This window comes from Ctenopharyngodon idella, chromosome 5 (genome assembly GCF_019924925.1).
Source record: "Ctenopharyngodon idella isolate HZGC_01 chromosome 5, HZGC01, whole genome shotgun sequence".
Classification (NCBI taxonomy): Eukaryota; Metazoa; Chordata; class Actinopteri; order Cypriniformes; family Xenocyprididae; genus Ctenopharyngodon; species Ctenopharyngodon idella.
In genome coordinates this window covers 29,823,784-29,837,038 of record NC_067224.1, presented here as the reverse complement: position 1 = coordinate 29,837,038, position 13,255 = coordinate 29,823,784, and the positions used below count along the sequence as shown (strand labels likewise).

The window sequence follows — 13,255 nt, the reverse complement described above, 5'->3', positions numbered from 1 at the left end:
TACACTATATCACACTCATTTACCCAGTTCAAATAGCTGCTCTTGTGACATTTAACAGAATGATACCTGGTTTTTGGCTGAGAGCAGCTTGGTTTTTAACCTCTGAAGGATGGAAGTGTTCACAGGGCCCTGATCACTTAATTCAATCAATTGTTGCCATTCATAATCGCTGTCAATATCTTGTTCCTGCATTATGAACAGATTTAGTGGAAAAACCATGTGTGACAGATCTGGCATTAGTAGTTTGCTCCAACTAAATCCACAATGTAATTTTAAATGATTAAAATAACAACCTCACTGTCCATCCTGACAGAAGCCAGACTAGTCCGCGCATGTCCAGGATGCTTCAAAAGTTGCCGGGGTCCCACCTCTACAGAAGGGAACTCCCTCTCGTAGTCTCTACTGATTTGGCCTTTATGTGGAGCTGAGCGCACCCTAAAAATAAAAGGGAACATGGGAAAGAGGGCCATTAAGAGTCAGTGATTTTATGTTGGTCTGTCTACAGGATATATTTATATATGACGTAATGCATTTGCAATGTGTTTTTAGCTTTTAAAAATCTGATTCCTCACCATATATTTTACCCTTGGTTTAAACAGGCTTTTTGACTGTTTCAGTTCTTTACATTTGGATTTATAATATATTCATTCCTTCATGGTGGTCAAAACATCAATTTCACTGTCACAGCAGCATTGTTAATATGCCTTTTTTTAAGTTGAGGCCCCCAGGTTTTCAAATTCAAATTCTGGATGGAAATACTACCTGGTAACACTGTTGTCATTTGCTTGATGCTGATTGGTTCCTGGCTGAGATGAATTTTGATACACTGAAAAGGTGTTGCCCAATGAGTGGCCAGTGGTGGGGGCTCCTCCAGCAGAAGCTGTCTTACAGCGTGTCTGACTGGCGCGGGCTGCGCTTCCACTCACAATCTCCTAGTAAAACAACACCAAACACAATTTTATTATTTCACTTCCACAGAAATGGATACTTTGAAAGCTCTTCTCAGCGGATTCCACATTTTCTCCATATTCCATACCAATGTAAACAGTCAAATTTTCACAAATCAACAACAATAGCAATCGTTTACATTACAAAAAGTTCATCTTACAGCAAAAATAAAATAAATCAGACAGGAAGACATCTAAAAAAACAGATTCATAATCTCTTAATACATAAAACGAAGAAAGACAAACTTCTTTGTTTATGCCTGCTGTGTTAGCATGAGTTTACCCGTTTGTTAGTCTTCTCGATCTCTCGAAGCTCTCTAGCTTTACGCAGTAGTTTGCCCTCTCCACTGCGTGCCGTTGTCTTCTCTGCAGCCTGCTGGTGTTTCAGGGCCTGTAGGTCTGGGCTGGGTGGGACTGTGAGGGGGTTGCTCGAACCCTCATCTGACACCACTGTTAAAGCAAAGAGCAGCACAAGGCACCATTTTAGATAGACAATATCAGATGTTGGATTGATTTAGATTATGTAAAAAGTGTGTAAAACATATAGTTTTATTATAATATATATTATTACAATTAAATATTTTTATTGCAGATATGTGTACATAGAAAATACAATTTCAAAGGACGATAAAACTGTTAAGTAGTCCTCACTTAAAACTCCATCTGCAACAAAAGGGTGATGAAGCAGGTCAGGCCATGACAGCCTCTTCTCTGGGTCTTTCATCAACAACCCCTTCAGAAAACTCTAAATTAAGAGAACCCACAGATTTGAAGTGAATTGAAGTGAAGGATTTTAAATTCTGTATTAATGTTACCACAACCAGTGCACACTGCCGTAAAGTAACACTTTTTTGGATGTGTGTATCAAACACTAAATCAAAATCAGACTAATTTGCTTTAAAAATCAGAGGTTTTCATGTGGGAAGTAACTACTCCGTACCAAGCAGTCTTGACTCATGTTTTCTGGCCATTTGACTGGATCTCTCACTATAAGCTGCACCAGCTGAAAGATGGAGTTGGTGTAGAACGGAGGCGCCCCCGTGTGGAGCTCATAGAGGATGCAGCCCAGAGACCAAAGGTCAGCTGAGTGGTCATAAGGTTTCTCTTCCACTAACTCTGGAGACATGTAGAGAGGCGTCCCCTTAATAGAGGTCAACACTAAGGTGGACACACTCATGGCACGAGCAAATCTATGAAGAGTCAAGAGAATATGACACCATTATGCTATTAGAGATCATATATGTGTGTGTGTGTATGTATATATATATATATATATATATATATGTTGTGTCTGTGTGTGTATATAAAAGATACAGTTACTAAAGTAGTTTGAACTTTGTACATGCACCAATTGGCAACACCAACCCAAAGTCACAGAGCTTTACTACTCCTCCTTTTCCCAGCAGGATGTTTTGTGGTTTCATGTCACGGTGCAAAATGCGATGGGAGTGCAGATAATACAGGGCAGAAACAAGCTGGCAGGCTATTTCACACACCTACATAAGAAGTACGATAACAGGTTAGCAGGTGAGTGTGTTCCAGTTAAGAGGTCTGAGCAGCAGTAAATTCAGCACATCATCAAATCAAAGAAATAAAAGTGATCAACTATATGATGAACTGTATGCATTTTCCAAAAATACATTTACCTTAGGCTAAATGTTATGATCTTTATTCTAATTTCTATGGCATATTTTAAGTTTTATATGCATAAAAAAGAAATTCTAGAAAGATATAAAATGCAAACTAGGTCTTAGATAGTTCTAGCTTCATACACCATACATTCATTATCTAGTAATGGTACAAATCTAATACATTGAGTTGTCGGTTCTTGTAAAACAGTGTGACCGCTGATGTACCTGATTTTCAGGTAAACTCCCATCATCCTCCAGGATTTGAAACAGCTCACCCTCTGCATACTCTGTCACCACCACCACCTGCCAGAGGAATACATGCTCTAATTATTCCTCTGACACAAATTCAGTCCTGTTTTTTTTTTTTTTTTTTAACTGTTCTCACTGATACTTTTTTCAGTTACACACTTTATGGGATGATCAAAGTCACAAGCTCACTGCTTTTGTACCAATGCCAGCATCCTAACGTCTAAACATATTCTACATTTTGCCAACGAGAACTATTCCCTAGAAATTTGAATGTTAAAATTGTGAACCCTGGGAGCTATGTTTCATTCAATAAGCCGTTATACTGGAAGCACCAGGTTATACTGTAGGAACAGAGATGGAATAGTGGAAAATGTAACATGACTTGGGAGTAGGTTGTGACAATCATACCTCCCTCTCTGTCTCAAAGCTGTCTAAAAGCAGCACTATGTTGGGATGCTTAAGCCCCCTCATGATGTCAATCTCTCTTTTCAAACTGCGCAGGTCCTTCTCTGAGCGGCCAACTTTGGGAATGAACTTCAGAGCCACGACCTAGAAAATAAAGTGATGTTACTCAGACAGAGAGAGATTCTGTCTTTAATAAAGTCAGTTTCTTTTATAATTGTTATTTTCTCTGTATTTAAAGACTTGGATGTAAGGGTTTTGAATGTGGGGGTAATATGACATGCTTTTTGATGAAAGAAAAAAATAAAATGAGCCCAAACAATTATGAAAACATCCAAATTATATCACAATTTACTGTAATTTAGACAGAATAAAAAGTGACCAGCAAATTATTAAAATGTATATCACGAGACTGTAGAATGCTCTATTCTAAATGGCTGAGTGATGTTCTAAGGCGCTGAACACTGTTCTGTTTTTTCCTATTGTTCAGACGGAGATTTAATTTTATATGTGCATTTCTGACACCGCGGTGAACATGCAGTGCTCACCTGGCCGCTAAACTTCCTGCGGCCTTTGTACACTCGACCGAATGACCCTTCCCCAATAACCTCCAAAATATGATACTGATCCATCATCAGCGATGAAGGCTTGACCCAGAGGAAGAGTCCAGTGACTTTTCAGCTAAGCTAGTAAAAACTCACTACACAGTGAACGCACGTAAGCATATCATTTAGGCAGTTTTCTCCTCATGGCTTATTTAGCAACTGAATAGTATAAGGAAAGCAAGACAGACTTAGGCGAAACGGACAAACTAGGCTAAGCTAGTGCACGGTTTTTATTAGATGGACTTTATCATTTGATCCTTACGGCAACTGCGAAACAACATCTACTTATCGATTCATACTGCCGTGAATAATGTTGACTTTAAAACTAATACAAGTAATTGTAATCAAAAAATGGTCTCTGAAAAGAAATACGGTTACATAATAAATGTAGAACAAACTTCCGAAAGTTTGACTTGCGCTGCTCTCCAGAAGAACAAAAACAAAAAGCGCCTAGCAACGTGGTGGCTCACAAACAGAAGCCCTTATAAAAGTTACTGCAAATTTAAATAACTTATTTTGACTAGCATATTTTTGAATATACGTTAATATTTTGTTTATTAGTTGGATAGTTTAATTGCTTGATAAATGCATGACTTAAAAGAGAAAAGTTGACCGAAGTAAGAGAAATTTGAACAGGCGATGTGTTCGTGTCCTCATTCACTCCTGTCACTAAGGGGGCCTTAACTTAACAACGCAGTAGCGTCCTAACAACAGGACTCATATCGAGAGGTAACAGCTGTTCTGTTCTATTCTATAAAGATAACACACTTTCTTTTAGCCAAAACATGTTTATTTTTATATATTGGCATTCCTGACAAAAGTCCAACATTGTTGTCTTAAAGTGTTCTTTGGTATTATTCGCTAGTTATATTCTTGACCAGTCAAAACTTTTCGTTTGAGGATTAATGTTACAATTAAAAATGTATGAAAGAGGGAAAAAAGCGAGCATTGCTTCTAATTCATTCTAGAACGCTTGGACATGTAAATGCATAATGAAAACCTGAATTAACTAAACTATCAGCACATATTTTTGTTGTATCCTTACGCAATATCAACAGTTTAAAAATTGTGTTGTATCGTGATCAGCATTTCTTGAGAAGGTCATCTTTATGATGGATGTATATAATCTCCTTCTGTACAAGAATAGAGAGGCTGTGTAATTGCAAATGATTAGTCCACAGTGTTTGTGTTGTCATTTAAGCCTCTTAAAAAGCCCTCCTTGTCTCATAGGACAACCAGGAGCCAGTTCCATCATCTTTAGCCCAGGATGTAGTGTCACTGAGAGACACCACTCCACCACTAGCCTCCTCTGAGGTGACGGCTGTCATCTTCACCACAGCCAGATCTCCAGGTGTCACCATGTACTGTGGGCAGGAGTAGCTGGAGGCAGAGGTGTAGGATGCTGCTGGGTACGAGACATCTTCCAGGGGTTGTAGAGTATAAGGCTGAGAGCTGGGTGGGATGGAGCTCCCGCTGCGCCCCGAGGATAGACGGTATGGAGAGGAGCCGCCAGAGTCCGGCCCTCCCAGAGATGGTGAGTCTGCCACAGGGGCTGGACCCTCAGGACATATGACTTCTGACTGACTGACTGGGTCCTCTGACGGCTGATCCCAAGGGTCTCTCTGTAGCATAGAGAAATAATAAAAATGATGAATTTTATTTATAATGCGCTTTTCACATTCCCACAGTGCTACAAAAACAGGAAATGGAGATAAAATAGAGAAATACAGACATAATACAATACAATAAATACAGTAAAACGAACAATAAATAATGCAACACCCTATTGAAAAAACAACATTGTTTATTTTATTAATCTTTTAATTAATATGGTTAGAAAATGGGACAATGACGTGACACTCGTTTTTATTTTATTTATTTATTTTTTGTCCTATCTATTCATCTTTCAATTTCTGTATTCATTTTTGTGTGTCAAAAATGTCAGGGTGATATCATAATGAAGAAGAAAACCCTAATTAAAGAATGAAATGCATGAAAAGAAAAAAGTGGTTTTGCATAATCTTTTTTTTTTTTTTTTTTAATTAAATTACATTAAATGTGTCAAATTTTGTATTAATATGAAAAACCGTTTATCCACAAAATCATGTGGTGCAACCTTTTTTAAATTCTGTCTTTTTATGACAAGGCAATGATTATGTCAGGTTGTAGACTACTGTTCAAAAGTTTAGAGTCTGTGAGATATTTGAATGTTTTGAAAGAAGTCTCTTATTCTCACCAAAGCTGCATTTATTTGATCAAAAATACAGTATAATCTGTAATATTGTGAAATATTATTCAGATTTAAAATATCTGTTTTCTAATGTAATACATTTTAAAATGTAATTTATTCCTGTGATGGCAAAGCTGAATTTTCAGCATCATAACTCCAGCCTTCAGTGTCACATGATCCTTCAGAAATCATTCTAATAAGCTGATTTGCTGCTCAAGAAACATTTCTTTTTATTATCAATCTTGAAAATGCTTGTGCTGCTTAGTATTTTTTATTTTATTTTTTTTTGGAAATCGTGATACATATTATTCCAGAATTCTTTGATTAACAGAATGTTTAAAAGTTTTTTTAAATGTTTAAATGCGTTTACTGCTACTTTTGCTCAATTTAATGTGTCCTTGCTGAATAAAAGTATTATTATTTTTTATCTTACTGATTTCAAACTTTACCCAAAATGTATGATATTCATAAATGATATTTACAAATTCATGATATTTGTAAAAAAAAAAAAAAAAAAAAAAAAAAAAGCTTGATAATAATCTTTTTGCTTTTTTCTTGATGGACATTTTTAGAGTTACTGAATTGAAACTTTTCTTGACATTTTTTTAAAACCATATGAAACTAACATGAACAAAAAGAGTATGTTTCTAAGACTCTAATTATTGTGTTCTTATCTAAATTAGTAAAATTTGTGTTTTTCTTTATCACACTTTTACATCATTGACCCAAATAATATCAGCAGTAGGAAGTGTGAATACCAAGAGCAAGTGTGATGATGACTCTCCAGACAGAGCTGGTAGTAGTGTTGGTAGTGTAGATGGTGGAAACAGTGACCCTCCACTGGTGGTATAAGACGTTGGCCCTCTGTAATCACCATATGAATCAGGAGTGTAGTAGCTGTCAATGAAGGAAGGGTAAGTGGAGGGGTGGTCGTACGAAAAGGCCTTGCTTCCCAATGCTGAAGAGTAAGTGTCTGGTGATGAGTACTGCTTCATGGGATGGCAGAGCTCTGAGTCTGGGAGGAAGGATCTTCGCATACTGTAGTAACCAGGAAGCACGTGTGACCCTGCAAGAGGAAGCAGGAAATTCAGTTAACTCCCTGTTTCCAGGTGAATTAGCCTCTCACTGAGCACACCTGTTAGATCTGAACATATCTAATTAGATCTAGCTGTGTATAAGCTTTACAAGATGGACTCACCAGGCATTGGCACAAAAGCTGGCTGAGAGGAACTGCTGCTCGTCTGAAAACCAAAAAAAGTCATTGTCATTGACACAACACAGTGTGTCTATGTATGTGTTTCACATGAACTTCACTTAAGAAGACAGCGTGTATAAAAAACACATGAATCCCCCTACAATGTAGAGGCAAAGAGAAACACAGAACCCCCAGTGGGCTGCTTTGTATTTTGCCTGACTTGCTGCCAGTGAGAATATGGAGAAAAAGACAGGAAGGCTCAAGTTTTAGTGCTTGTTCTGTTGAAAGCCAGGCAAATCATGTGGGAGGATATTTGAATATGATTTGCCAGTGTCACAACAGTGCTCCCCCCCCCACCCTCGCTCCGTGTGTACACTTGCCTCCGGTGGAGTGTGTACTCTTCTCATGAGATTTTGCCACAAGGATCTAAAGAAATCATTGGATGACTGGGAACATATCCCAGTTGACTCTAAGACGTGCCGGGGAAGAACACAATGGAATTAAGTTCATTTGTTTAGTAGATATCGTTCTTTGTTAGAGAACTGCAGCCAATACATTGCCATAGAGGCACTTTTTTATTATATTCTGTAAAGGGAATTCTTATAGTAGTTAACTATTTATTTCTAAAATGATTTTATGAGTGCTTTTTGTTTATCTTGTAGAACATGTAATGGGTATGTCTTTGCTAGACCATTGTTCAGATATAAGTTGAGGCCAACCACCCCGTCTGAGGAATTTGCATGAACCGACTGGTCCATTAGTTTCAGTAAAGGACACAAAACAAAACAAAAGCAGACAACAACTTGCAGCAGGAGTTCACAAGGACTGTCTGTTCTTTTTTATTTTGTTAGCAAATCCCTCAGTGATGACCACGGTTAAGGCTCGGGTTTAACCGTCTACTGGTAACAATGCCTGTCTGTCCCCTTTCAGGAAGGTAGATCTGATTTTGGCAGGTGTGCTTGATATTTATCTCTTAAAAGTAACAAGGACACGATGCTCTGAATACTGTTGCTGTGTGAGAAATATCTTAACTTTATACTTTTGTTTGTTTGTATATTGTGAGTGTAAATTTCTTTGATTCAAAAACTATCAACAGAGTAAAACGCTTATGGATATGGGATGATCAAGATAATATGTAAGAACATCAGACAATGTGAGAATGATGAGTAACTTACACTGAATCGGGGTGCATTTGTTTGTCGTAATCGCTTCTCTGCAAGAAGATCTTTGACCGTGTGCTTGACTCTGACACCTTGGTATACTCTCTTGGAATACTCTGTGGGGAAAAAGAATATTTTTACAGTGTTGAAGAAAGTTTGAAAAAAATCTAAAACACTGCACTGTCTAGCAAAGCAAAAATAAATAAATTAATAAATCCTCTGGTTAATATGTTTCTGGAGTAATCTGTCAAGAATAAATGTAAAACATTAACTGACTACATGTATTTATATGAACCTACATAATATAGAAATGCAAATTAAGTATGTTCCAAAAGTTTTGCACATGGATAGTGACTTTACAGTTCAACAAAGCAACAATAGCTTAACAGTGATCATTTATTAAAAAGAGACTGCAAAGAATCTACATAATCATATGACTGTGAAACACTGGGAAATTGCACAAAAGATACTTAAAGCAACCTTATTGTGGCTGCAGAATTTTTTATTTATTTTTTTATTTCATGGTTTATTTTATCAATAGATACGTTGCTTTTTTTTTTTATCACAAAACAAGACTTGGTAATATCCACACTGTTAGACTATTGTTGCTTTGTTGTTGATATTTGTTTTTTTTTGTTTTTTTGCAGACTGTTTACATTATACCATTCACAGACAGTTCTTGTTAATTGAATTGATATATGATTATTTGTTCTATATGTTATATATTGTTTCAATTGATGAATCATGAATTGTCATACCTGACCATATGCAACCATTCTGATTTTTATTTATTTTTTGGGGGGTGAAACATCTATAGGGTACCCCAGTAAGTCTTATTCAAGAAGAACCTGCTGCTTGGAATCTCCGACCTATGTCTTCAGTAAGCAAACTTAATTAACTCTTTATTCAACACTTTTTTTTTTTCTTTTTTTTTTTAATTTTGATTAAAAGTATTTTAAATGGTTTCTATACCATTTTTATTTTTCTATTTACTTATTTTAATTTTAAAATAGTTTTTAAAAGTTGGACTAACCCTGAATTGGACTGTGAGTGAAAGCTGGCAGGTTTTTATTGCTGAGCAGCTTTTAAAATAAAATATTCATGCAAATAAGATCTATAAAAAGTGTTAAATGTGAACTTGAATGTGTATGCATTTCTTATAAACAAGTCTCTACTTGTGGTATTACTAGTTAAGAAATTGATCCATCATGGCCTTATGTTTTCCTTTGTTGATGAGAGATAGCATGCTTTAGGAGTGGAAACAGAATTGTGAGTAAAATAGATTTTATGTGCTAATTCTACACAATAATTTAAACAGAATATTAACGGTATGTTGGAGTTCATCTCCTAGTGACTGGAGATACAACTCTATTCAAACACTACCCAGTAATGGTCTTCAGTTTCAATAGAAAACAACAAAATTAAACTTTGCAGGACTTCATTGAAAACTCAAGCTGTAAATCTCTGTTTAACTGAGAATGCATTAACCATGTTGCACACCCATGCCTGAGGAAAAATCATTGCAAAATACATAGTGTTAAACAAACAATTTTACATGTATTGTTAGGCTTTTAGATCGCTATGTTTCAAATTCAGATCCTTAGGCAAACAGCTGTTTTCTCTTTTAGGAGTGGAATTTCTCCTTGTTTGTTTTGTGTTCCAATATATGGCCAATATCAGTTTCCAATGGAAGACTCGTATCTCGTCTTTCTCTCTCTGACACACACACCTGTCTCATCTGTGGTCTAGGGTGTGCACGCACAGTCATTTAGCCTGATGTCACAATCCACCCGTTAACAGTCATAAATGGCAGTACATGACATAAAGAGAAAAGAGGGGTCTTGAATGTTTTCCTTGGTTTGATTGAAGATATACGACTACATTTAAGTATATTTAGGCTTGAAGATATACGACTACATTTAAGTATATTTAGGCTTGAAGATATACGACTACATTTAGGTATATTTGGGCTACTACACTCTGTGTCTTCACTTTTGAGACATCTGTTATAATCACCTGTGTCGATAACAGGCACTTTTAATGTAGCCTATCGCACAAATTCTTAGAAAAATAAATCACTCAGAGTGCCAAAACCACCGCTGAGGTGCATTTTGTTGTTTACTTCCCATTTCTGTCAGCTTTTAAGAAGTAATTACGTTTACCACAACTAGAATCCGTATTTTAAAGCGTTTCTTTTTCACGTGTGAGTTGCTACATATTTTAAAAAGTAGGCTATTTAAAGTAACTTTTAATTTATGTATTTTTTACGTTCTATAACAGGGCCAAGATAGATTCTTTTAAAAAATTACATTTACAAGTGACACGTTCTTTCTCACAACTGTTAGATTTTGGTAGGTAGATATATTTAGATGAAAAGAGCGAATAAATGTTATGTTATATGCTATATACAATATACAGTTCTCGACATACATTTGTAACACAACAACGGTGTTTATAAATTACGAATACTTACATGAGCACATTTAATGTAAATGTAGTCTACAGCCTCATTATTAATGCGTTACAAATTAAACATCGAATGAAATGTATAAAAATACTAAAATACTTTTCACAAACTCTCACCTGTCTCCATCATAATTTTAGCCGAGCGTTGCCAATTTTCTCAGGTCTTCAATTTTGATTCCTATTCCAGCAGAAATCATACCACGTTCATTATATCAAAGGAAGAGAGAAGATTAAAAAACTTAAGTAGTCATATGTAGCTTATGGTCAAGCTCGCGCACCTCTATTCATACCCTTCACATGGTTTCGCTTGTGAAGCCTTCATCATTTGGTTAAATGCAAATAACTGGCTTGGAGACGTTTCTTAATAATTTGCATCTACTGTAGATCAGAGTACACTATTAAGGCTGCACTGTTGAAAAATGGAGAGAGTGACAGCCGTATTATAAGCTGAATATGATAGCGAGGGAAAAAAGAGGAAGAGGTAATTTTCCTTACAGTAGCTACTTATAACACAGAAGATGAAGACAATAGAAAATATATATAAAAAACCGTATAGGCTATAATTTTTTTTTTTTTTTTTTTTTTTTTTTTTTAACAAAGAGGCCCTGCGTCAAAAACTTTCCTTTTTAGAGGAGATTAGGTAAGTGTATAGGGTAACCTGGTGGATAGGCTATGTAAGGACTGTATTTAAAACCCATTAATGGAAAATTCATGCTGTAATCACTGTAAAAAAAAAAAAAATCAACCCCCACTAAAATTTAAAGAATACAAGTTTTTAAAACTAAGTGTAATTGCTGTCATAACTTTTAAAGCAAAATCAAAGTGTTACGAGCTGCTCAGTGACAACTAATTGACAAAACTTTTGGCAAGTTATTGGATGGAAACAAATAGGCTATTATGTTAGGCCTATATGGAAACAAAGTGATCAAATGATGATATTTACTTATTTATTTATTTTTTTTACAGTGCATCAAAGGCAATTACTGCTGGGACTGTAGCCTACCTGTAAAAACGATTTAGGCTACTTTATATATAGTAGGCTATAGGCTAAAATAGAAAGCTGTCATGGGAATGTTTCTTTCTTTCTTTCTTTTTTTTTTTTTTAATTTAGGCTACTCATAAAACATAATTTATGTGTGACTAATGTTTTAACACATTGTTTTGTGAGATCGACGATGACTAAAGCTTTTAGAATCTCGCGATATTTTTTTATTTTCCAAGTAAACGAAAGTAGAAATCGAAAGTAAAAAGTTATCGGGTAGGCAACCATAGATGATCTTGAAGAAGGTGAGCATATTTTCCCCTTTAACGTTGATTTCCGTGGATTTTAAATGTAAAAAGCTGTTTTAGTGGGTGCAAATACTAATTCAATCTACGTGTTCAATCTTAGAATGGAGACGGAGGTGTCTTTCTGTGGCTGGAAAGCTGTTAAAGACCGCAGCAGGTCTCTGTCCGAGAACCAGGAACCGAAGTCAGGCCGTGTATACACAATGTTTCACGGCGCACATTTGACAAACGCGATGGCTATCATTAATAACGGATTTAAACCCTCTAAAGATGGAATGCTGGGCCCCGGGGTTTATGTCAGTCGTAACATCGATAAAGCCAAGTGTTACCCGCTCAATACTGACAAAAAAGACAAAGTCGTTTTCAAACTGCGGGTGTGTGTTGGAAAAGTTAAGAAAATAGACTGTGACAATCATCCTCTCCAGACATCGTGGCACAGCAATGGGTACGACTGCGCGTGGGTTCCGCCAAACAGCAAGATCTCCACCATCAAGTCTGGTCGCGAAGAGGACTGCGTGTGGGACCCCAGTCACATCAAGGTGATTGACGTGGCGTGCTGTGTGGATGACGATAAACGCAAGGAGCTTCGACGGCTGATTCGGAGTAAACTGAAAAACGAAGGCTGCGATCTTTGTCATCGCGACAATGCTGATGAAGACCATGATGTTCAGCTGTGCTGGGAGTGCAAGAAACAAATCTGCCCTTTTCAGGGAAAACACGTGTGCAAAAGCAGAAAGATCAAAGAAAGACTCTAAAATGTCAAGGCTAACTTAAGATCTGGATCTGTCTTTTATTAGTTTATTTTTTTGTTGTTTCTTTTAACCCTCTGTAATCATATTTAAGCCTACGGAAATAAAAGTTTCATTTATCATTAAAGTTTCATTGTTTCATTAGGCTATGTCAGCTGTGACACGTTCTTATTTAAATTATTTTTGGTGAATTGACCAGTAAAACAATGCAATATGCAAATTTAGCCTCCATTCTGAACATTACCTACTTCATGGTGCTTAATTATTTTTTATTTATCTATTTAATTAAATTTTTCTGTGATGCCACCTAAATAATGATTTTACACTTTTTTGG

The 13,255-nt window shown here is 36.2% G+C and overlaps 3 protein-coding genes across 4 annotated transcripts; 1 reads left to right on the top strand and 2 right to left on the bottom strand.

Moving 5' to 3' along the window:
* Window positions 1–272: 272 nt before the first annotated feature.
* Window positions 273–4,418, bottom strand: stk36 (serine/threonine kinase 36 (fused homolog, Drosophila)). Its single transcript, XM_051894243.1, has 9 exons — window positions 3,778–4,418; window positions 3,236–3,376; window positions 2,804–2,881; window positions 2,313–2,443; window positions 1,888–2,137; window positions 1,599–1,692; window positions 1,231–1,397; window positions 763–932; window positions 273–435 (listed from the first exon to the last, which is right to left on the bottom strand). Exons 1-9 carry the CDS (start codon window positions 3,862–3,864, stop codon window positions 273–275), a joined length of 1,281 nt encoding a protein of 426 aa, XP_051750203.1. The 5' UTR covers window positions 3,865–4,418.
* Window positions 4,419–4,616: 198 nt separating this feature from the next.
* On the bottom strand, window positions 4,617–11,867 carry pou2af2 (POU class 2 homeobox associating factor 2). 2 transcript variants are annotated; one of them, XM_051892581.1, is made up of 6 exons: window positions 11,164–11,867; window positions 11,003–11,063; window positions 8,435–8,535; window positions 7,263–7,305; window positions 6,823–7,130; window positions 4,617–5,456 (listed from the first exon to the last, which is right to left on the bottom strand). In XM_051892581.1, exons 2-6 carry the CDS (start codon window positions 11,013–11,015, stop codon window positions 5,040–5,042), a joined length of 882 nt encoding a protein of 293 aa, XP_051748541.1. In that variant the 5' UTR covers window positions 11,016–11,063; window positions 11,164–11,867; the 3' UTR covers window positions 4,617–5,039. The 2 variants fall into 2 exon arrangements, with proteins under 2 accessions (XP_051748541.1, XP_051748540.1); XM_051892580.1 differs by having other exon boundaries at window positions 11,003–11,867.
* Window positions 11,868–12,027: 160 nt separating this feature from the next.
* gig2o (grass carp reovirus (GCRV)-induced gene 2o) lies at window positions 12,028–13,048 on the top strand. Its single transcript, XM_051892582.1, has 2 exons — window positions 12,028–12,172; window positions 12,276–13,048. Exon 2 carries the CDS (start codon window positions 12,277–12,279, stop codon window positions 12,925–12,927), a length of 651 nt encoding a protein of 216 aa, XP_051748542.1. The 5' UTR covers window positions 12,028–12,172; window position 12,276; the 3' UTR covers window positions 12,928–13,048.
* Window positions 13,049–13,255: the final 207 nt, after the last annotated feature.